The 25,524-nt window shown below is 38.8% G+C and overlaps 1 protein-coding gene across 1 annotated transcript in view; it reads left to right on the top strand.

Moving 5' to 3' along the window:
* The window catches only part of LOC123512827 (ubiquitin-like protein 3), an 88,598-nt gene extending 63,343 nt beyond the window's left edge, over positions 1–25,255 (top strand). The window contains exons 3-4 of the mRNA XM_045269433.1: positions 4,239–4,403; positions 23,391–25,255. Of these exons, the coding sequence (XP_045125368.1) occupies positions 4,239–4,403; positions 23,391–23,455 (230 nt within the window). The 3' untranslated portion in view covers positions 23,456–25,255. The remainder of the gene's footprint in view (positions 1–4,238; positions 4,404–23,390) is intronic.
* The last annotated feature ends 269 nt before the right edge of the window (positions 25,256–25,524 follow it).

Here is a 25,524-nt window from a genome sequence, read left to right as displayed (position 1 = left end):
AAACATGACCTCAATATTATCTGCCCAGTCATTCATGCTCTCTGGGTGGCTGGGGGCGTTGTCACACAGCAAGAGAAATCTGTTAGCAATGTTGTTTTGGGCAGCATATTCTTTTAGGAATTTGGAGAGGTATCCTGTCACGTAACTTTGCATGATAACAGTCGTCATCCACCCCTTTTTGTTTGCCTTCCATACTACGGGCAAATATTCCTTAATATAGCCAGACAGAGCTCTTGGGTTTTGGGAATGGTAAATAAGGCATGGTTTAAGCTTAAGATCACCAGCGGCATTCCCCCCCACCAATAATGTTAACCTGTCTTTAGATGCCTTGAATCCTGGTGCCGACTTCTCCTCCTTTGCTATAAACGTTCTCGATGACATCTTCTTCCAATACAGGCCTGTCTCGTCAAAGTTTAGAACCTGCTTGGCTGAATAACCTCCTTCCTCGATGCGCTCTTTAAGCAAAGGCTTGAAGGCGTTTGCAGCGGGTTGATCCGAACTCGCTGCCTCCCCACTAACCTTGAGGTTGTGTAGACTCCCACGATGTTTGAAACGTTCAAACCACCCCTTACTGGCCTTGAAGGACACTGTCTCGCCTATGTTGAATTCTGGTTTCAGGTCCTCCCACAGGCTCAGTGCCTTAGTAGTAACGAGTTGGGTAGAAAGAGGCATGCGGCGGTGTGTGTGGTCTTCAATCCATAGCCTCAGCAAACGTTCCAATTTTTCCATAATCGGTTCCCTGTTACGAGTTGTTGTGTGTTTGTGCAGGTTTGTGACTTGGTTGGCCTGCTGCTTCACTTGTACTTTTTCTGGAGAACTGTTGATACAGTTGATTGAGATAAACCAAGGGCACGAGCAATAGAGTTTACCCCTTCACCACCCTCATGACGAGTCACAATGTTCAACTTAATATCAAGGCCAATGCTCTTTCTCGATTTTTAGCCTTATCTCCGGTGGAGAACAATCGTTGGGTCGCTTGGAAGCCATCACTAAGTTCACTTGATCACAAATAAGCACAAAAAGAAGTTTAGAGCGAGCGTGATAGAGTTGTTGTTGCACAATCAAAACAGCGGAAAGACTGTGGTGTGTTTACTGCACGGGCCGCGGGTGGATGGAGGCGCTGCGATCGCGATTGCGATCGCGATTGCGATGGTCAATCCGATCGTTAACCGAATTTTGGCGATCGTTAACCAAAAATAGGGATTAATTTGGAGGGATCGTATGAGCGAAATATCGTTAAGTAGTCGATCGTTAACCGAGGGACACCTGTATATATATATATATATATATATATATATATATATATATATATATATATATATATATATATACAGATAACTCGATTTACGTGATAGATGCGTTCCAAGAGGCATCGCGTATATCAAAATTTGCGTAAAACAAACATGTAATTCTCATAAAAAACAATAGAAAATAGGGTGGGGATGTGGGATGTGGTCCAAAAGAATTCTTACAAAATACTCTATTTATTTGGCTAAATTAACATGTTTTTATTATTTACCATTCTAAATACTAGAAGTGTATTTAAAGTAAAGGGAAAAGCAAGAAATAATAAGAGAAAGCAAAAAATAATAAGAGAAAACAACAAAACAAAGTATACGTAAACACAACACCCACTGCGTCACTGCCTTCACCACTCACACCACAGTCAGTCACAATCTTCCTCTGAGCTTTACCACTTTATAAATTATCCACTTATCAAAAATAACCCCACATGCAGAAGATGAAGGATGTTTTGGAGCCATCTTGGTGAATTATAGGCAGATTGAAGAGATTCTGTCTGTACTCAGTGCTGGCAGACTGCACATGAGGCATGAGAAGAGCGGGAGCTGGATCCAAGATTCTTTAACAACATCAGAGCAACCTCCTGCCGCGAAATGGCATCCATGAACACTTGGAGGGAAGGTAATGAGGTTGCTATGAGGTTGCTCTCAGGCTGCTGGTAACACCACCTCTCCAGCTGGTGTTACTGTCTTATATATGCATTTATGTTCACAAAACAACATTTCTATTAGCTTTTTACAAACCTTGCCCTCAAGAAAGGATTGTTTTGTTATGCATAAAGTGAAATCTTACATGGAATACCAAAAAAATAAAGCAGAGATGAGATCACCCACAGATGAGGGGGAGACTCAGCCACTTCTTCTTCTTCTTCTTTTTCTTATGATCCTTTTAGCTTGTGTGTTGTCTTTCACCACAATATTTATGTTTCCACTCCTCTGTTGCCTGCTATAATGGATATCATATCTTAGTATTCATATACGCTCATGCCATGAGGATAACCTCGACTCCGTGGCGGTGGTGATGGTGAATTCTAATGAAATACCACGGTATTTCATTGTAATTCACTATCACTCACTGCCACTCAGTTATCTCATGGCATGAATATGAATATGAGATATGATATCCATATCAGTATTCATTAGTAATTCACTATCACTCACTGCCACGGAGTCGGGGTTATCCTCATGGCATGAGTATATGAATACTAAGATATGATATCCATTATGGCAGGCAACAGGTGGTGGAAACATAAATATTGTGGTGAAAGACAACACACAAGCTAAGTCAAGAAGAAGAAGAAGAAGAATCTGAGTCCCCTCATCTGGTGATCTCATCTCTGCTGGTATTCCATGTAAGATTTCACTTTATGCATTACAAAACAATCCTTTCTTGGGGGCAAGGTTTGTAAAAAGCTAATAGAAATGTTTTGTGAACATAAATGCATATATAAGACAGTAACACCATCTGGAGAGGTGGTGTTACCAGCAGCCTGAAAGCAACCTCACAGCATCCTCGTTACCGTCCCTCCAAGTGTTCATGGATGCCATTTCGCGGCAGGAGGTTGCTCTGACGTTGTTAAAGTTTCTTGGATCCAGCTCCTGGCAGTCAATGAGCACTTTTAGGTGGGCTACCAACCTCCACCCACCAACAGCAACGAATCTTCGTGGATGCTATTTTACGAAGGTTGGTATGTGAGCAGGAGGTTGCTATGTAGGTTGTCTGTACCAACATAGACAACAACCTGCTTCTTGGATCCGGCCCTGGAGCTCCCACCTATCGGCCAGCTGTGGAACTCCCTGGCGCGCAGTTTGAAATTGCGTCTGGTGCTCAGTTTGAAAATGTCGTTGGGCCAAATCGCGTATAAGCAAACCTATCGCACAAATTAAATTAATTATATTTTTTCGGTCGCATTATAACAAAAACGCGTAAATCAAACACTCGCAAATCGAGAGTTACTTATGTGTGAGTATATATATATATATATATATATATATATATATATATATATATATATATATATATATATATATATATATACAGTAAGCCCCCGCACTTGGCAAATTAATTAGTCTGGCGAAACTACCACCAAATGCGAATTTCGCCAAGTATGAGTTCTTTATACCTTATAAAGTGCCTAAAAAATGCCTCAATCAGTCTTTGGTCATTGCCAAAGTCCCTCTTTTGATCCCTAAAATACCATCTTTTGAGCTGAAATAAAATCTTTTGCCTTCACATATTAGAACACATGTACAAAACAAACCAATAAACAATAAATAAAGCTAATAAGACATGATATAAAGGCTGTAACTCCCGTTTTTCCACCCGTTTCCCTCGCCCACCTTCGTTCTTGTCGCCACCACCATTTTCATTACCCCCACCGGTACCACCTGTTGCGCTGGTAGAGGCCATGTTGGCGGTAAATCACCAAAATTCGTTCCCATGCTAGCAGAACAGAGGGTAGCACAAGCAAAATGGCTGAATGGGACTCTCACACTGCGTTCTAATAGGTTTAGAGAGAGATCTGACGTCACTAGGGGAGCCGGGTGATTCGCCGTGCGGCTGCCAGGGGACCGCCAAATTTTATTTCAAATCGCCAAGCGTGCACTCGGTGGTCCGTGGCCACCCTACCACCAAAAGTGAATTTCACCAAGCTGAGATTTGCCAAGTGGGGGGCTTACTGTATATATATATATATATATATATATATATATATATATATATATATATATATATATATATATATATATATATATATATATATATATATATATATATATATATATATATATATATATACAAATGTTACTACATAAGTATTACTTTGTAACATATACTTTTTCAGGTGTAGGGCTACAATATAAATGAACCAACATTATTATTACATATTATGATTATTAGAGATGCAGACTTGGTAATAACAATCTTGTGTTTTCCAGAATGGGTGGATGAGAGTGTGAGCAAAGCGGAGATCTTGCGCCTCATCTACCAAGGGAGGTTCCTGCACGGCAATGTGACGCTTGGAGCCCTTGGCCTCCCGGCGGGCAAGACCTGTGTCATGCACCTCGTGCCCAGAGAAAACCTCCCAGAACCAAACTCTCAAGGTGGGCAAATTTTATTTATTACCGATTTATTTTACTTTTATTTTACTTTTTTATTTATTTTTTATTTGATTTATATTTTGTTTTTATTCATTTAGCTATTTATTTATTATTTATTTATTTATTTTAATTAATTATTATTATTATTTTTTTTTCATTATTATTTATTTTTCGTTTTTTACTGAATTTACTGATGGGTGGACTGATTTGCTGTCATTGTGATGGACTAGTATGGCACTCTGCTGACACACAGACACACACCTTCATGGTTATGTGCCGGGACTCCTGTAGCTCATTGTGTTGTGTTGTGTGCATTTATATATTTATTACTTTTTTTTTCCCATATCTTGATCCTACAAATATTTATGAAATATTCTCTCTCTCTCTCTCTCTCTCTCTCTCTCTCTCTCTCTCTCTCTCTCTCTCTCTCTCTCTCTCTCTCTCTCTCTCTCTCTCTCTCTCTCTCTCTCTCTCTCTCTCTCTCTCTCTCTCTCTCTCTCTGATTTACCATTGTTACAATTTCATATGAAATAATGACTTGAGAGACACACCTCAATGAATGTGTAGATTATATAGCATTCCCATTACAGTGTGTGTGTGTGTGTGTGTGTGTGTGTATTTACCTAGTTGTAGTTTTACAGGGCCTGGGCTTTATGCTCGTGTGGTCCCGTCTCCATATCTACACTTATCCAATTTTTCTTTAAAACTATGTACACTCTTTGCTGACACCACTTCCTCACTCAAACTGTTCCAAGTCTCAACACATCTTTGCTGGAAACTAAATTTTTTAACATCTCTCAGACATCGTCCCTTCCTTAGTTTCTTACGAGTACTATGCGATCTTGTGCTTCTAAAGTCATATTCTTCTCTCAGGATCAGTTTCTCATTATCCACTTCATCCATTCCGTTAATCAATTTATAAACTTGTATCAGATCCCCTCTCTCTCTTCTCTGCTCCAAGGTTGGTAGATCCATTGCCTTTAGTCTCTCCTCATATGCCATCCCTTTAAATTCTGGAACCATTCTTGTAGCCATTTTTTGTAGTCTTCTCTAATTTTCTTATGTGTTTCTTTTTGGGAGTCCACACAACTCCTGCATATTCCAATCTAGGTCTTATTTTAGTACTTATCAATTTCTTCATCATTTCCTTGTCCATATAGTGAAATGCTACTCCAATATTCCTTAGCAAATTATCGTCTCTCTGAAAATTCTATCAATATGGCTTACCGGTTGATTATTTTCTTCCATTGTCACTCCCAAGTCCTTTTCCTTTTTACTTTTCTAGTTCTACTCCATCTCCCATCTTATAGATTCCCACTGGTCGTCTTTCACTTTTCCCATTTCCATGACATGGCTTTTGTCCACATTGAATTCCATCTCCCATTTTTTGCTCCATTTCCAGATCTTGTTTAAGTCTTCCTGTAGTATTTCACAATCCTTTTTGTTTAATGACTCTGCACAGTTTCGCATCGTCCGCAAACAGATTTATGTAGCTGTTCACTCCCTCTGGCATGTCATTTATATATACGAGAAAAAGTATTGGTGCCAATACTGACCCCTGTGGCACTCCGCTGTCTACTGTTCTCCACTTGGACTTCATATCTTTAACTATCGTCCTTATTTCTCTCCCCCTTAAGTAATTCTTCATCCATCTCAATGTGCTTCCTTTTAAGCCACCCTTCTCCTCTAACTTCCATAGTAATCTTTCATGTGGCACTTTATCAAAAGCCTTTTTTAGATCTAAATAAATACAGTCAACCCATCCTCTCTCTCTTGTACTTTATCAACTATTCTAGAGTAGAAACTCAATAAATTTGTCACACATGACCGACCTTTTCTAAAACCAAATTGGCTATTTGATAATATTTTGTTGTCTTCAAGAAACTCAATCCATTGCTTCTTTATTACTTTTCACACATCTTGCATATTACACTAGTTAGTGATACCGGTCTGTAATTTAAAGGTTCTTCCTTCCTTCCGCTCTTATATATGGGAACCACCTCAGCTCTTTTCCACTCCACTGGCACTGTTCCATTTTCTATTGAGCATTTTATGATGTTGTATATTGGACTTGCTAGTTCTTCCCTACATTCTTTCAGTATTCTGCCTGAGACTTCATCCGGTCCCATTGCCTTTTCCTCATCCAATTCCGTCATCAACTTTTTATTTCAAGCTTGGTTACTTTAATCTCTTTCATATAGACAGTCTCTCTATTACCCTGTGGTCTTTCAAATTTGGATTCCTTAGTAAAGACCTCATGAAATTTACTATTTAACAGTTCTGCCATACTTTTGGGTCTTCCACCATTCCGTTTTCTCCTTTTAACCTTTCTATTGTTTCTTTTTGTCTTATTTTTCCATTTATGAATCTGTAGAACAATTTTGGTTGTTCCTTACATTTTCGACAATGTCCTTTTCATAGTTCTTTTCTTCTTCCTTTCTCACCTTAGCATATTCATTTCTTGCTGTTTTGAAGTTTTCCTTATTTTCTGGATTTCTGTTTCTTCTCCACCTTTTCCATGCTCCATCTCGTTTCTCCTTTGCCCTAGCACATCTTGCATTAAACCAATCTTTCTTTCCTTCTTCTTTAGGTCTATATTTCGGAACATATTCCTGACCCCAGTTTTGTATATTTCCAAAAATAAGTTATATTTCTCTTGAACCGTTAATGAGTTTTCCATCTCCTCCCAGTTTACGTTTTAAAATAGTTCTTGAGATTCTCAATATCAGCCTTTCTGTAATTTAATCGGTCTCCTTTGTATGATTCATCTCTATCTTCCTTTCCTTCTTCTATATCCATCTCTAATATTACATGGTCACTCTTTCCCAATGGGCACTTGTATCTTATATCATCGTTAATTGGTATATCCCTTGTAAAAACTAGGTCTAATCTTGCCGGCTCATCGTTTCCTCTGAATCTTGTGTTTTCCTTTACTCTTTGGACCATCAAATTATCTATCATTAGGTTCAGGAATCTATCTCCCCAGGCATCTTCCCCCATACCACTTTCATAATTTTCCCAGTCTACCTCCTTACAGTTGAAATCTCCTACCAATATCACTTTTCTCCTTTCCTTAATGATTCTTGTAAGACTCCTTATTGTGTCATCTATCATGTCTCTATATTCTTGGTTAGTCCATGAGTTTGTTTTGGTGGCACATATGTTCCAATGATTGTTAACTCCTTTTGTTAATATGCATCTTAACATACAGTATTTCTGATTTTCCTTCCCAAACTCCACTTGATTTACCACTATCTCCTTCCTTAACATCATCATGACTCCTCCTCCTCCTTTACCCACTCTGTCTCTCCTCCATATATTATACCTTTTATCTATGTCTATTTTATTGCCTCATTTAACTTTGTTTCCACCAGGCATACAATATCTGGTTCTTCTTTCTTTATGTAATCTCTTAATTCTAATTTACTAGATAAAATCCCATCTATGTTTGTATACATCATTTTTAATCTCTTGTTCTTATCATTTTTAATTAAACTTGCTCCATTTTTTTCTCTTCTTTCTCTTTTATATACCATTTCCTTATCCTGTCTCCTATAATTCTCCAAAAAAATGCCTTCTTCTCCTCCTCTGACCTTTCATTATTTTTTTCTCTTGCTTCTGCCACCAGTTCATTGTGTCTCTTCCTTTCCTCCTCGTTTCTATTTTTCTTTATATGTATATCTTTGCAACCTTCTGTTTCTCTGAGTTTTTTTTTTTTTTATATAGTACTTCTGCTGCTGCTACTTGTGATTTTAGTAATATCTTAATTGGTCTCACTGTTCCTTCTTGATATGGTCCCATTCTATGGATTTCTTCTACTTCCTCTTCTAAGTTCTGTCTATCCTCGTCGTGTGTGTGTGTGTGTGTGTGTGTGTGTGTGTGTGTGTGTGTGTGTGTGTGTGTGTGTGTGAAAACTGTAATAATGACATGCACTGTGTCCTGCATCACTTCAAGCTCTGATAGAATGTTCTTTGTTCTTTGTTGATGCTAATCAGCAATGGTAAAACAGGAAATGAACAAGGACAGGATGATGGGACATGTTTTGTCTTGTCTTATTTGCTGTAGCAGGAACTTAGGGAGGAATAATAATGATAATAATAACAATAATAAAACAAACCCATTTAGAGTGCCAGTCACAAAATAAATGTCAAACCTATCATTAAAAATTGGAGGATTGGGATTGGCTCAGTGATCTACAGTTGTAGCGTTTAATCTCTGCTGTTTAGAGCTGAATTGTATGTGATGGTATTGTTCCAGTCGAGTGTTTTGATTTTTTTTACTTTGTAAAGTGATGCAAAATGAAGCGTCAAGACTTTGCTTTTCACTGACATGTAATTCAGTATTTTCAGAAAGTCTACTTTTAAGACAAAAAGTAAATTACCTTGCATTTGTAGCAAAATATTTTTATTGAACTTCTCTTCTTTGAACATACTCCTCCCTCCTCCTCCCTATCAGCTTACTGGATTCCACCATAAGGCAAACTAACCTGACATAACATTTTCTAACTACCTATTGGGAGGAGGGAGCTTGTCTTCCCTGATATACAACTTGGTTACTCTCCTGAAAATCTAATCACAAAGCAATTAATCACATAATAGACTTTGGATTGAGTACTAGAATAGACCTTTATATATTAGGCATTGAGTGCAATAAGGTCTTGTCCACCAATGTGGCCATTAGTTATGTATACCAGTGTAGTCCCCAGTCCCTCTTCTGATAGTACAACAGTGAATAATGTGAAAAAATCACATCAACAACAAGGATGAAAATCTCAATTTCATAAAGAGTATTGACTGACCACACTGCTGACCGCCTGCACTGGCAACGAAGGCGCCAGCCAGGTCTGTTCTCCTCTTAATAATCCATTCAGAAAGTCCTTATGGCCTAACACAGTCGTCACCAGGCCCTGAACCTTAGAAACCAACATGAGGCGCCAGTATTCCACTGACGTTTAGATTTATATTCCTTGTGTATTTATGCAAAAATATGCCTTTATTGTCTGACTCATGTGAGTGAGTCCAGTTTAGTGATAAGGAGATTCCAAAAGGTGCTGGCCAATCACAGAATTTGACACATCCTGTCATGCACCTGGCAGCCAATGAGAGCACTGGAGACATGAACATTCAACCAATGAATGTCAATTAGTTTGTTTATCTCACATGGGAAGGCCCACTAGGTCTCCCTCACACTATTGTCATTGTTTTTTTTTTTTTTTTTTTTTTTTTTTTTTTTTTTTTTTTGGATTATTCACATTATCACACAATGAGTTAGTCTGAAACAGACAGAAGTTTTCAATTACACTTAAGAAAAAGAATCATCAGGGTATCTTCATCGGTTGCAAAGATACATTGTTTGAAGGTCAACAAACTTTAACAGTGTTTTTCTCGTTTTCTAAAAAAAGTAGTGCACAAGACCTTATTCCATTCAGCCTCATATGAGTCCCATAAAAAACATGAAATATCACATGTAATTACAGTTATTACCTAAAGTGTATAAAGCATTTGTTATATGATAAAATAAACATCAGAATAAAGCAATTAAAAGATAGATGAATAGAAGTAGTTGTTGTAGTGCTTACTCTCACCATAATCTGCATTATCATGACACTGCCACTAAAATAGCTATTTATTGTTTCTATTAATTGGAAAAATCAGATCACATGCTCACTGACAATAAATGAGATGAATGAAGATGATGAAATAGCTGTGCAGCTCAATATAAGAAACAAACAGGAAGGGAGAGAGAGAGAGAGAGAGAGAGAGAGAGAGAGAGATGGTGGGAGCACCATTACATCATTGACTATTCTCAAAGTTTCATAGTCACTTTCATAGTCACAATTCATCTTTCAAACATGTGGTTGACTGTATATTGACTGTATATCAGAAAACTCTCCTGCATTCTAAGACCTAGGGTATTCATGAAATAAAGCAAACATTTGATAAATTTGAAACACATCATAATTTGCAAAATTTCATTAAATTAGCCTAAGAGGAGCTGTTATACCCAAAATTTGTTAAAAAGAGTAAACAGTAGAATTGCAAAGCATTTGGTTTGGCTTCTGGTAAGGTATCAAATACTATAAATGGTAATCAATCAAAATCAAATAAAATAGCTGAATTTTTCAATAAAAAGTGGGTTTTTCCCACATTGTAGAAATGAAGTGAAATGAAAAACCATGTAAAAGTGAATGGATGATAACTGAATCATGAAAAATTGGAGGTTCACTATACAGTGGTGCCTTGCGGTAACGGACACTTCAGGTGTCCGTTACTTTGAATTTTCCGTTACCGAGACCAGTTTGTCTGCAAGACCTTGAAACCCTCTTTTCCCCTTTTTGGTAAGTTATTCTCTTTTAATAACATGAAAAAAATATTTTGAACTTCTAAAGCATTTTATTCAATGCACAATGCTGAAATAAATGATTAATTATTGTTTAAGTATACAGTTATAAAATTTTGTCTTACCAAGAATAGATGTAGCTTCCCCTCCTAACCTGTCTCACCTCCTTACACTCTCTTTTTTTCTCTCGCTCTCTCTGTTTCAATATAAATTGGTGTGTTCCTGAAATTATTTTTGAAATCCTATTAACTTTTGTTCCACTTCACTGTTGAGGTAAAAATCAAAAGTGTTCTCTATAGAAAAGTTTTCCCCCATCCTAAATGTGGCATTTGAGCAAGGAAGTGCAACAGAGTGCCAGGTGCTGATACCTCTACACCAGGGGTGGCCAACCTTTTGTGAGATGGATGATTTACTTTTTCTACAGTTATCCTAATGCAATCTACCAACCTAAGATTCAAACATATTCCATAAATGTAATTGTAACATTGTAACATCTTACTCCTACTCGAGGTATGAGAGAGAGAGAGAGAAATATTTTTTGCAGTAACTATTACACTGCTATAATTATGATATATAATTGTTCGAATACAATTACAAAGCACACACTTACATTATTAATGATATGATTGGCGGTGCATGTTGTCTGCTAACTTGGTGCAGTTAGGGCTGTAATTGGTGATTGCTAGCTTTAAGCAGGCATCCAGGTGTTTATCTAACAATGTTGATCGGTATTTTGATTTGATGTATTTCAGGTGTGAAAATGTTGATTCACAGAGGTAGGTTGAACCAAAAAAAGCTGTGAAGTACATGGAACATTTTCTGACATTAGGATACTTTTCTTCACTGAGAAGGTTTCAGAAACTGCCTGCTGTTGCCATGGATTTGATCTGAATATCATTTTGCAGTTTCAAAATCTCATTTTCAATTTCAGATGTATCCATGTTAAATAATGTGGCCATTCTAGATGCAATATATTCAACATCTGTGTCTTTACCAAAGGAAAAACACATGTATGTTGCAGCAAGTTCCATTGCTGCTATATCTTGAAAACACCTGTCAAAATCTGAGGCGATGTTATGTACCTCTTCAGTATAGTGACCACTGTTAACTGATCTCATTGTTTACCTTGATTTTCCAGTTCTGACATCATATTTCTGAAATCTCTCAGTGCATGTTGCTGTAGCTGTGAAGACACAAGTTTTAGTTTCTGCTTGAATGCTGTCACTTCACTAATAATGTCAACTATATATAGTTTCATCTTTTCCTTGCAAATCTAAGTTCAGTTGATTCAACATACCAGTTATGTCTACTAAGAATGCTAAATCCAGCAGCCATTCTTCATTGTCAATGTGGGGGTGATAAGAAGGCCGATCTTTTGAGGCCAAAAACACTTTTATTTCAGGTAGCAGATCTCTAAATCTTTGGAGAAATTTACCTCTGTTTAACTACCTGACATCTGTATGCAACAACAGATCAGAGTATTCTGCTTCACTTTCTTGTACCTGACTTTGAAACAGTCGCCTCTGAAGACTTCTGGCCCGAATTGAATTTACAATCTTGAAAGAAATGTCCATGACTTCTGTCATATTCAACATTTTACCACAAAGTGCTTGATGATGAATGACACAATGATAATTAAAGAAGTCAGGAAATCTATCATCACCCATGCAAAGGGCAGTGAACCCACTGGTTCGACCAGTCATCGCAGGTGTTCCATCAGTTGTCATTGATACAAGCTTATTTACTGGCAACTGTGTCTGGTGGACAAAATCGCTGAAAGTGAGTGTACGGTTCCTGTCCACTGGTCAGTTTCTGCCAATCCCCCCCCAGGCTTAAAGGCTGCCAGTGCATGATAACACAGGAGTGGTCTGTCTTTATAAATAATTGTATGGTGTTCAGACATGTCCATCGTTATGAATATAAATATAACTTATTCCCAGAAAAAATAAAAACTATAATAATCCAAGTATCATGAGTACTTGGATATGCTATTGCAGCTATTTGCATGGCAACTTCTGAAGGACAAATTATTAACAGGTACAATAGTGTGATTGACATAAACAGGCTTGTGATCGACCAGTCGATCGCGATCGACTGGTTGGCCACCCCTGTTCTACACACGTACATATGCAGACTCACTATGGACTATTGTCTGGCTCCAAACTCAACATATGGCCATTCTCACAGCTAATGAGGCTCAGTAAGATGCAACATGAACAAATACTTGTAGGAAGAAGTAGAGAGAGAGAGAGAGAGAGAGAGAAGGAGACTGGGGGCAGATAGGTTTGGAGAGGCAGCTGTGTTGTTGACATTATGTTGACTTTCCATCACTATGGACTATTGTCCTGCTGCAAACTTACCAATTGGCCACCCTCACAGCCAATCTAAGGCAGTAATTTGCAATGTGAACAAGTGCTTCTTATACATAATACTTGAGAGAGAGAGAGAGAGAGAGAGAGAGAGAGGTTCAGAGAAGCAGGTGTGTTGTTACTTTCTGCTAGTGTGCTTAGGGCACAATTTGCTCATTATGTTATCTAGACAAAGAAAACCTAGTCCACTTCTTATTAAATTACCCTCAGTTAAAAGAAATAAATAAAAATGTAGTCCTCTAAAGACTTCCAAAGACCGCCGTGGTACAGTGGCTTTGGGGTCCAAGGGGTCTCCAAGCGCATGGATTCAAATCCTGTCCATGGTCCGTGTGTAGGTTGGGCTTCCTCACTCGGGGCAACGGTTTCCTAGCAGGTGGGCTTTGAAATAGAAGATACCCCAAAAAGTACCTCCTTTAGCCCATAAATTCCCGTGAAAAGCTCACATGGTATTAAAAAAAAAAAGAGAAGTAGAGAAATGAAGAGTCTGTTTTTGTTTTTGTCATCTGCACTTCATCAGTCCAGGTCTCTCTCTCTCTCTCTCTCTCTCTCTCTCTCTCTCTCTCTCTCTCTCTCTCTCTCTCTCTCTCTCTCTCTCTCTCTCTCTCTCTCTCTCTCTCTCTCTCTCTCTCTCTCTCTCTGTGGGTGTGGGTGTATTTACCTTCTTGTAGTTTTACAGGGCCTGGGTTTTATGCTCGTGTGGCCCCGTCTCCATATCTACACTTATCCAATCTTACTTTAAAAATATGCACACTCGTTGCAGACACTACTTCTTCATTTAAACTGTTCCATGTCTCAATACATCTTTGTGGGAAACTACATTTTTTAACATCTCTCAGACATCTTCCTTTTCTCAGCTTTTTACTATGCGATCTTGTGCTTCGAATGTCATATTCTTCTCTCAGGATCAGTTTCTCATTATCCACTTGGTCCATTCCGTTGATCAATTTATAAACTTGTATCAGATCTCTCTCCTTTCTTTGTTTCAGGATTGGCACATCCATAGCCTTTAGTCTCTCCTCATATGTCATCCCTTCAAATTCTGGAACCATTCTTGTATCCATTTTTTGTAATCTCCAACTTTCTTATGTGTTTCTTTTTATGAAGGGTCCACACTACTGCATATTCCAATCTGGGTCTTATTATAGTACTTATCAATTTCTTCATCATTTCTTTGTCCATGTAGTGAAATGCAACTCCAATATTCCTTAGCAAATTATATGTTTCTCTAAAAATTCTATCAATATGGCTTACCGGTTGATTGTTTTCTTCCATCATCACTCCTAAGACCTTTTCCTTTTTTACTTTCTCTAGTTCTACTCTATCTCCCATCTTATAGATTCCCACGGATCGTCTTTCACTCTTTCCCATTTCCATGAGATGGCTTTTGTTCACATTGAATTCCATTTCCCACTTTTTACTCCATTCCCAGATCTTATTTAGGTCTTCTTGCAGTATTTCACAATCCTCCTTTTGCTTTATAATGCTGTGTGTGTGTGTGTGTGTGTGTGTGTGTGTGTGTGTGTGTGTGTGTGTGTGTGTGTGTGTGTGTGTATTTACCTAGTTGTATTTACCTAGTTGTAGTTTTACAGGGCCTGGGCTTTATGCTCGTGTGGTCCCGTCTCCATATCTACACTTATCCAGTTTTTCTTTAAAACTATGTACACTCTTTGCTGATACCACTTCCTCACTCAAACTGTTCCAAGTCTCAACACATCTTTTGGAAACTAAATTTTTAACATCTCTCAGACATCGTCCCTTCCTTAGTTTCTTACTATGCGATCTTGTGCTTCTAAAGTCATATTCTTCTCTCAGGATCAGTTTCTCATTATCCACTTCATCCATTCCGTTAATCAATTTATAAACTTGTATCAGATCCCTCTCTCTTCTCTGCTCCAAGGTTGGTAGATCCATTGCCTTTAGTCTCTCCTCATATGCCATCCCTTTAAATTCTGGAACCATTCTTGTAGCCATTTTTTGTAGTCTCTCTAATTTTCTTATGTGTTTCTTTTTTTTTCCACACAACTCCTGCATATTCCAATCTAGGTCTTATTTTAGTACTTATCAATTTCTTCATCATTTCCTTGTCCATATAGTGAAATGCTACTCCAATATTCCTTAGGTCTCTGAAAATTCTATCAATATACTTTTGATTATTTTCTTCCATTGTCACTCCCAAGTCCTTTTCCTTTTTTACTTTTTCTAGTTCTACTCCATCTCCCATCTTATAGATTCCCACTGGTCGTCTTTCACTTTTTCCCATTTCCATGACATGGCTTTTGTCCACATTGAATTCCATCTCCATTTTTGCTCCATTTTCAGATCTTGTTTAAGTCTTCCTGTAGTATTTCACAATCCTCTTTTGTTTAATGACTCTGTTTGTTTCGTCATAAACAGATTTGTGTGTGTGTGTGTGTGTATTTACCTAATTGTATTTACCTAATTGTAACATACGGGAAAAGAGCTATGCTCGTGTTGTCCCGTCTCCATATCTATTAATGTCCAGCTTTTTCTTAAAATCATGAATATTCCTTGCGTTGACCACTTCCACGTCTAAACTATTCCATGCTTCCACCCTTCTATGAGGAAGCTATATTTTTCACATCTCTCCTATAAGTGGCCATTTTAGTTTTTCCCATGCCCTCTCGACATTCTTCATTCCACATACACAGATCTTCCCTATCCATTTTTCCATGCCAATCATCACTCTGTATATTGCTATCAGGTCTCCCCTTTCTCTTCTGTTTTCCAGGGTTGGAAGTTGCATTCTTTTCAGTCTGTCTTCATAAGTCAAATCTCTTAAGTCAGGCACCATTTTGTTGCAGCCCTCTGTACTTTCTCTAGTTTCCTTATGTGTTTCTTTAAGTTCGAGCCCACTGTATTGTTGCATATTCAAGCCTCGGTCTTATCATTGCAGTAATTATTTTCTTCATCATTTCTTCATCTAAATATACGAACGCCACTCTTATGTTCCTCAATAAGTTCAATACTTCTCCAATTATTTTGTTTATATGTCTCTCTGGCGATAGGTCATTGGTAATTGTCACCCCAAGGTCTTTTTCTTCATGACTGGTTTTATGTCTTCATTTCCTATCTTGTACATACTCCTGATTCTTCTTTCACTCTTGCCAAACTCTATTTTCTTGCATTTTGTCGTGTTGAACTCCATTTGCCATGTACAGCTCCATTTCCATATTCTGTCCAAGTCTTCCTGGAGTAGTTCGCAATCTTTGTCACATCTCACTTTTCTTAACAATTTTGCATCGTCTGCAAATAGGCTCACATAACTGGACACCCCATCCACCATGTCATTTATGTAGACTGCGAACATTACTGGTGCCAACACTGATCCCTGTGGAACTCCACTCTCCACCAATCCCCATTCTGATGGTCTGTCCTTAATTATTGTTCTCATTTCTCTTCCTACCAAAAGTCTTCCATCCATTTTAGTAAACTGCCATGCACTCCTCCTACCATTTCAAGTTTCCAGATCAGTCTCTGGTGTGGTACCTTATCAAAGGCCTTTTTTAAATCCAGATATATTCCATCAGCCCAACCATCTCTTTCCTGTATTACATCTATCACCCTCGAATAGTAACATATCAGGTTTGTCGTGCATGAACGCCCTTTTCTAAAACCAAATTGACACTCACAAAGTATGTCATTTTTCTCCAAGAAGTCTGTCCATCTATTCTTCACCACCCTCTCACACATCTTAGCTACCACACTTGTAAGTGACACTGGTCTATAGTTCAATGGGTCTCTCTTGTTACCTGATTTATAGATTGGGACAATGTTAGCTCTTTTCCAGTCTTGGGGCACTACACCTTCCCTTAATGAGGCATCAATTACTTCACAAACTTTTTCTGCCAATTGCTCCCTGCATTCTCTTAAAATCCATCCTGATACCCCATCAGGTCCCACAGCTTTTCTCACTTCTAAACTCCCCATCATGTTCTTGATCTCCTCCACAGTTACTTGAAACTCCTTCATAATCCCTTTCTGTTCCATTACCAGTGGTTTGTCAAAAGCAGTCTCCTTTGTGAATACCTTCCGAAAGCATCCATTCATAGCCTCTGCCATTTCCTGGGATCTTCACTGCATACTCCATTTACTTCTAAACTTTCAATACTTTCTCTATTTTTGATGTTGTTGTTCACATGTCTGTAAAAAGCCTTGGTTGGTCTTTACATTTATCAATTATATCCTTTTCTTGTTTCTTTCTTTCTTCTCTTCTAATCAACACATATTCATTTCTTGCTCTTTTGTAACTTTCCACTGCTTAATCCGTCTTTTCCTTCTCCACCTCTTCCATGCATCCTCTTTTCTTGTTCTAGCCTTTTCACATCTATCGTTAAACCAGTCCTGCTTTCCAACTTCTCTATGTTGTCTTATTGGTACAAATTTTTCTCACCTTCTTTGTATATTTTTATAAATTCCTTCCACTTTTCATTTGCTCCTTAGCACTCTTGAATTTCATCCAATTTGTCTCTTGAAAGAATTTCTTTAGGTTTCCAAAATCTGTCTTGGCATAATTCCATCTTCCCACTTTATATTCTTCATTTCTTCTAGATTTCTCTTCATCTATCACCTTGAACTCCAAAACTGCATGATCACTCTTTGCTAAAGGGCACTCCACCCTCATCTCCTCAATGACCATTGGCTCTGTACTAAAGACCAAGTCCAGTCTTGACGATGCTCCCTCTCCTCCAAACCTAGTATCTTCTTTGACCCACTGAGTTAACACATTTTCCATTGCCAGTGTCAATAGTGTATTTCCCCATGTTGTCTCTGATCCTTCCATTGACCAGTCCTCCCAACACACCTCTTTACAATTAAAATCTCCCATCATTATAGTTCGTTCACAGCCACCCAACATTTCTTCCAGACATGTTCCTGTATCACTTATCATTTCTTCATATTCCTGTACTGACCATGCATTTGTCTTAGGTGGTACGTACACCACTATGTAGTGCCTCTTTTTTCCTTCATTAGTTTCTGCTCTGATCTTTAGCACTTCTGCCTTTCCCATACCTTTTTTCACTTGATCCACCTTTATATCTTTTTTAACCAGCAACATCACTCCTCCTCCCATCTTACCTACTCTATTTCTTTTCCAAACATTATATTTCCTTCTCCAACCATCATCAGGTCTTCTCCTCTCTCAGTTTTGTTTCAGTAAGACCCACAATATCTGGGTTCTTGTCCCTCAAGTAATCGTTGAGTTCTAAAATCCCCGATATCACTCCATTTATGTTGGAATACATTACATTTCGCTCATATGTAAGTTTCTTTAGTCCTTTCTTGCTGTACTTTTCTGGGTTATGAACCACTTCCTCAGTCTCATATCCAAGATTCTCCAGAAAAACTCTTTCTTCTCCTCTTCTGTCCTCTCTTCATTTTTTCAAAGCCTCCTTTCTCAACTCATTTAACATTTCTCTTTCCTTTTCACCGAGATCTCTTCTCAACCAAATCTTCCTTGTTGTTTCCTGCTGGGCTAGCCTCCATGACTTCTCCACCAATTCATCTACATCCTTTTGTGACTTAAGTTTGATTCTTATTGGCCTCATACCTTCTCTTGTGAACTTTCCAATTCTATGGAAGTCCTCTATTTCTTGTACTAGGTCTTTTCCTCCTCCTGCACCACATTAATGATATTATTTATCACCTTTTTATGTTTTCTCTCTCTCCATTTTACTCGGTGTCTTATCCTCCTCCACACCAAATATCACCACACATCTCTTTTTGTCTACAGTTTCCCTCACCAATGTCTCATTTGACTTAATAACCTTCACCACTTTCTCAGCTATCTTCTCTTCTATGATCTGTTGATCTATAATTTCAGCAAGGCCCAAAGTTTTCTCCCAGACTCTTTGATTTCCTTTTCCAGACTTGCAACTTTGTAATTTACCTCCTTTCTTTCCACTTCCTGACTTTTTTCCATTCAGCCTGCTTCTCCATCACTTTTCCTAGAGATTCTCCACATTTTCGCAATTCACTTTAATTAGCTTAACTTCCTCTTTCAGTGCTGCATTTTCCTTCTTCATATCGGCACAGTCTTTCTTTACATTGTCATAACTCGTTTCCAGGCCCTCATACTTTTCAAACAGTTTTCAATTTTACCTTCTAACTCCAGAATTTTCTTCACATAAGCGCTCTTCTCCATTATTCCTTGAAACCCTGTGAAGTCTGATTCATCTTTCGAGTTCACGGCCGCCATGTTGCGCAGATGTAAACAAACCAGCTGATGGCTCAAACGCAGGCTACAGTTTATATTTACCTTCACTGGACATTATTTTGCTAATCAACAGTTAACATGACTATATGGAGACGGGACAAACATTACCAGCTCCTTTCCCACCTTGGTTACTCTTAGGCAATGGTAACTGTAGAATTATAGATGATTGCTCTGGAGCTCAGCGACCACCTCCGCCATCGATGTCCCGTGTGTGTGTGTGTGTGTGTGTGTGTGTGTGTGTGTGTGTGTGTGTGTGTGTGTGTGTGTGTATTTACCTAGTTGTAGTTTTACAGGGCCTGGGCTTTATGCTCGTGTGGTCCCGTCTCCATATCTACACTTATCCAATTTTTCTTTAAAACTATGTACACTCTTTGCTGACACCACTTCCTCACTCAAACTGTTCCAAGTCTCAACACATCTTTGCGGAAACTAAATTTTTAACATCTCTCAGACATCTTCCCTTCCTCAGTTTCTTACTATGCGATCTTGTGCTTCTAATGTCATATTCTTCTCTCAGGATCAGTTTCTCATTATCCACTTGATCCATTCCGTTAATCAATTTATAAACTTGTATCAGATCCCCTCTCTCTCTTCTCTGTTCCAAGGTTGGTAGATCCATTGCCTTTAGTCTCTCCTCATATGTCATCCCTTTAAATTCTGGAACCATTCTTGTAGCCATTTTTTGTAGTCTCTCCAATTTCCTTATGTGTTTCTTTTTATGGGGTCCACACAACTCCTGCATATTCCAATCTAGGTCTTATTTTAGTACTTATCAATTTCTTCATCATTTCTTTGTCCATATAGTGAAATGCTAATCCAATATTTCTTAGCAAATTATACGTCTCTCTGAAAATTCTATCAATATGGCTTACCGGTTGATTGTTTTCTTCCATTGTCACTCCCAAGTCCTTTTCCTTTTTTACTTTTTCTAGTTCTACTCCATCTCCCATCTTATAGATTCCCACTGGTCGTCTTTCACTTTTCCCATTTCCATGACATGGCTTTTGTCCACATTGAATTCCATCTCCCATTTTTTTACTCCACTTCCAGATCTTGTTTAAGTCTTCCTGCAGTATTTCACAATCCTTTTTTTGTTTTATGACTCTGCACAGTTTTGCATCGTCCGCAAACAGATTTATGTAGCTGTTCACTCCCTCTGGCATGTCATTTATATATACGAGAAAAAGTATTGGTGCCAATACTGACCCCTGTGGCACTCCGCTGTCTACTGTTCTCCACTTGGACTTCATATCTTTAACTATCGTCCTTATTTCTCTTCCCCTCAAGTAATTCTTCATCCATCTCAATGTGCTTCCTTTTAAGCCACCCTTCTCCTCTAACTTCCATAGTAATCTTTCATGTGGCACTTTATTAAAGCCTTTTTAAATCTAAATAAATACAGTCAACCCATCCCTCTCTCTCTTGTACTTTATCAACTATTCTAGAGTAGAAACTCAATAAATTTGTTACACATGACCGACCTTTTCTAAAACCAAATTGGCTATTTGATAATAATTTGTTGTCTTCAAGAAACTCAATCCATTGCTTCTTTATTACTTTTCACACATCTTGCATATTACACTAGTTAGTGATACCGGTCTGTAATTTAAAGGTTCTTCCTTCCTTCCGCTCTTATATATGGGAACCACCTCAGCTCTTTTCCACTCCACTGGCACTGTTCCATTATTTATTGAGCATTTTATGATGTTGTATATAGGACTTGCTAGTTCTTCCCGACATTCTTTCAGTATTCTGCGTGAGACTTCATCCGGTCCCATTGCCTTTTCCTCATCTAGTTCTGTCATCAACTTTTTTATTTCAAGCTTGGTTACTTTAATCTCTTTCATATGGACAGTCTCTCTATTACCCTGTGGTCTTTCAAATTTGGATTCCATAGTAAAGACCTCCTGGAATTTATTATCTAATAGTTCTGCCATACTTTTTGGGTCTTCCACCATTCCGTTCTCTCCTTTTAACCTTTCTATTGTTTCTTTTTGTCTTATTTTTCCATTTATGAATCTGTAGAACAATTTTGGTTGTTCCCTACATTTTTCGACAATGTCCTTTTCATAGTTCTTTTCTTCTTCCTTTCTCACCTTAGTGTGTTTGTGTTTACGTAGTTGTAGTTTTACAGGGCCTGGGCTTTATACTCGTATGGCCCCATCTCCATATCTACACTTATCCAATTTTTCTTTAAAGCTATGCACACTCGTTGCTGACACCACTTCCTCACTCAAACTGTTCCAAGTCTCAACACATCTTTGTGGGAAACTATATTTTTTAACATCTCTCAGACATCTTTCCTTCCTCAGTTTCTTACTATGCGATCTTGTGCTTCTAATGTCATATTCTTCTCTCAGGATTAGTTTCTCATTATCCACTTGATCCATTCCGTTAATCAATTTATAAACTTGTATCAGATCCCCTCTCTCTCTTCTCTGTTCCAGGGTTGGTAGATCCATAGCTTTTAGTCTCTCCTCATATGTCATCCCTTTAAATTCTGGAACCATATTTTGTAGTCTCTCTAATTTCTTTGTGTTTCTTTTTATGGGGGTCCACACCACTCCTGCATATTCCAATCTGGATCTTATTTTAGTACTTATTGATTTCTTCATCATTTCTTTGTCCATATAGTGAAATGCTAATCCAATATTCCTTAGCAAATTATATGTCTCTCTGAATATTCTATCAATATGGCTTACCGGTTGATTATTTTCTTCCATTGTCACTCCCAAGTCCTTTTCCTTTTTTACTTTTCTAGTTCTACTCCATCTCCCATCTTATAGATTCCCACTGGTTGTCTTTCACTTTTTCCCATTTCCATGACATGGCTTTTGTCCACATTGAATTCCATCTCCCATTTTTTTACTCCATTTCCAGATCTTGTTTAAGTCTTCCTGCAGTATTTCACAATCCTCTTTTTGTTTTATGACTCTGCACAGTTTCACATCGTCCGCAAACAGATTTATGTAGCTGTTCACTCCCTCTGGCATGTCGTTTATATATATGAGATATATATGAGAAAAAGTATTGGTGTCAATACTGACCCCTGTGGCACTCCGCTGTCTACTGCTCTCCACTTGGACTTCATATCTTTAACTACTGTCCTTATTTCTCTCCCCCTCAAGTAATTTTCCATCCATTTCAATGTGCTTCCTTTTAAGCCACCCTTCTCCTCCAACTTCCATAGTAATCTTTCATGTTGCACTTTATCAAACGCTCTTTTTAAATCTAAATAAATACAGTCAATCCATCCCTCTCTCTCTTGTACTTTATCAACTATTCTAGAGTAGAAACTCAATAAATTTGTTACACATGACCGACCTTTTCTAAAACTAAATTGGCTATTTGATAATAATTTGTTGTCTTCAAGAAACTCAATCCATTGTTTCTTTATTATTCTTTCACACATCTTGCATATTACACTAGTTAGTGATACCAGTCTGTAATTTAGAGGTTCTTTCTTCCTTCCGCTTGTGTATGTGTGTGTGTGTGTGTGTGTGTGTGTGTGTGTGTGTGTGTGTGTGTGTGTGTGTGTGTGTGTGTGTGTGTCAGTGTCAGTGTCATTATACTCACTTTCCCAACAACATTCAAACAGAAATGCATAACTAACAGTTCACAGCAGCTGGCTGTGGGTCTAACCAGCCCAGGACCACGAGTGTCACTCCAGTGACCCCACAGCCAAGCAGTCGTGATTCTCCACCTTATTACAAGTTTTGTAAATCATAGACCAACAAAATAAGTTACAATGGTAGAAAAAAATGCCGTTACCGTCCAAAAAATTTGGTTAGTATCTGACCAGTCCATTGCTGAGCGAAATCCGTTACTGCGAGGTCCATTATCATGAGGCACCACTGTACTTGCATGCACATAACTGATTGTTTAGCAGACACAGGATAGTAAAGAACAATTGTAAAAGTAAAATATCATGTAATGGTTAATTGTATTGTATAGCAGGGAATTGGTGTCTATTAATTTATTTATATTGTTAATTTATTTATTCATTATTTTTCTCCTTATCTGACACACTGCTCTTCCCCTCTCCAGACCAGCGACAGAAGAGCAAGGGCGGCTCCTCCAGTTGCTGCTCCCCCTCATGTGCCATTCTCTAGTGGCCTGCTGTTGCTGCCACTGCCGCCACCTTACCTCTACCACCACCACTACCACTACCAGCACTACCACCACCATCTCTACAGCTACCACAAGCTACACACACCTGTGACCATCCACTGCCTGCCAGACACCAAGATCATCCTCACTCTAGGAGAAAAGAAGAGGACTTCATGTAGATGCTGTTGCGTATCCTCCCATCTAAGGAACCCAGCGAATAGAGTACCAAGACACTTGTATTGTGAAGCAAGGCACTGGCCTTGTGTGCTCCAGGATGGTAGAGCTGGCCTTGTAGGGAGCCTGAGAGAGACAGACAGTGCTTGTGCTCAGTGTGAGTGACATACAGCAAATTTGTCAGTGCTCAGGTGAACGAGAGACTCCATGGGAGCTGCATTTGTCACTAGCTGAGGTAGACAGCACTGAGCCATTAAAGGAACATTGTAGTTAGATATGTTGGATGAGGGATTATACCAGTGCTCAGAAGAAACAATGAGAGTGTGAAAAGACACTCCTTCCCTTCACTGTGCTGGCTGGTGGTGATGGCAGTGATGGTGGTGGTTGGGAGTGACTCTAAGGTGGTGCGTGTTGTGGGTGTGACTTGCACCTCCCCTCCAAGACTGCCATTTCTGAGCACCAGATACTAATGATCGTTGTCTTGCTTAAATCTCGATATCTTCTTATTTCTCAAGGTCACAAATATTGAAGAATACTTTATTGTTATTACTCTATGCTTATTAAAAAAAATATATATAAATACCATGTATGTCTGTGTGTGTTGAAGACATGTTAAGGTTACCAGTGATATGAGTAGTGAGCACTGTCGAGGTTGGCCAGATAGAAAGAGCAGGAACTGTTGAGAGCAGGAGAGACTGTGATGGACTTCTTCCCCTCTGCAAGCCCTCTGCCTCTCCAGGAGTCCCCAGTGCAGCCGAGGCTTTGTTGGGCTTTGCCTCATGCAGTGGGGGGCAGACTCTGTGCATCATAGAGTGGTAGTGTGGGCAAGTTTCAGAGCTTTCATCCAGTGACTCAGTACTATGGGTTTTTAGCAGGCACTGGTAGAGTTTACACTTGTACATATATAAATAAATATATGTATATGATAAGCAAATAAAAAAAAAAGATTATGTGATATAAATGATAAAGTGTAGGTCTCATGTAACTGTCTCATCTGTCCAGAGAAATGTTTCAAGGTGGTTGTCATCTCCTACCCCAGTGTTGCTTTGTTTGTTTCTTGCCATACTAGGTCAGGTGCTCCCCCCACCCCCTTCCCTGGCAGTGCAGGTGCCTGGCCCAGTGGGGTGCCACACTTTGGTAGGACATGTGAAGACTGTCTATGCCAAGGGTGCACCAAAATACTTCAGCATTTTTAAAGAAAAAAAATCTTGTTCCAACTGTAGTTCTTAACTTTAAACTTGATGTTCTTCCATTGCATGAACAGTCCAGCCAGCTGGCCTTGTGTGTGCAGGAATTACTACTCAGCAAGTTATGAATGTTTGAGTTAATTCATCACTTCCTTCCCCCACGGCTGCCTCTAGTGCGGGGGGGAGGGTGGGGAGAGTGACCAATAGTGACAACAACTATGAAATGTGGTGCTTCATCAGCTTGCCCTGTATGCGTCCAAGCCACCTGATACCTGACCCCTCCAGCCACACTGTGCATGGTGCGGCAAACAGTTTCTTTTGTCATGATCATCACCCATATGATTACAGTATCATGCAACAAGCTTCATGCTGGCCACATCCTCACCGGTGCCCCAAGGCCCCAGAGTCTGTGGGCGCCAGGACCAGCAGCATGCCTTGGCCTGCGAGCCATGTTGGGCTAGACCACCTCACCCTAGGGGGAGGTGCCCCAGGAAGAGTGCATGAACATGGGTGACTCCACCCACTGTAGTGTGGTTCTTTTAGTTAATGAGGAGTAAGTGGCTTCAGTTGAAGCCTAACTGTAGATCTGAAAAGCCATTCATATAGTTAATAACTACAGAAATTTAATTATGAAATCATCATAACTTTACATTAAAGAAAGTATGGTATACACACACACATTACCTTTGTCATCTCATTTACAGATGTGA

The sequence above is a fragment of the Portunus trituberculatus genome, chromosome 34, assembly GCF_017591435.1.
Source record: "Portunus trituberculatus isolate SZX2019 chromosome 34, ASM1759143v1, whole genome shotgun sequence".
NCBI classification, from domain to species: domain Eukaryota; kingdom Metazoa; phylum Arthropoda; class Malacostraca; order Decapoda; family Portunidae; genus Portunus; species Portunus trituberculatus.
This window is presented reverse-complemented; position numbering and strand designations above follow the sequence as displayed.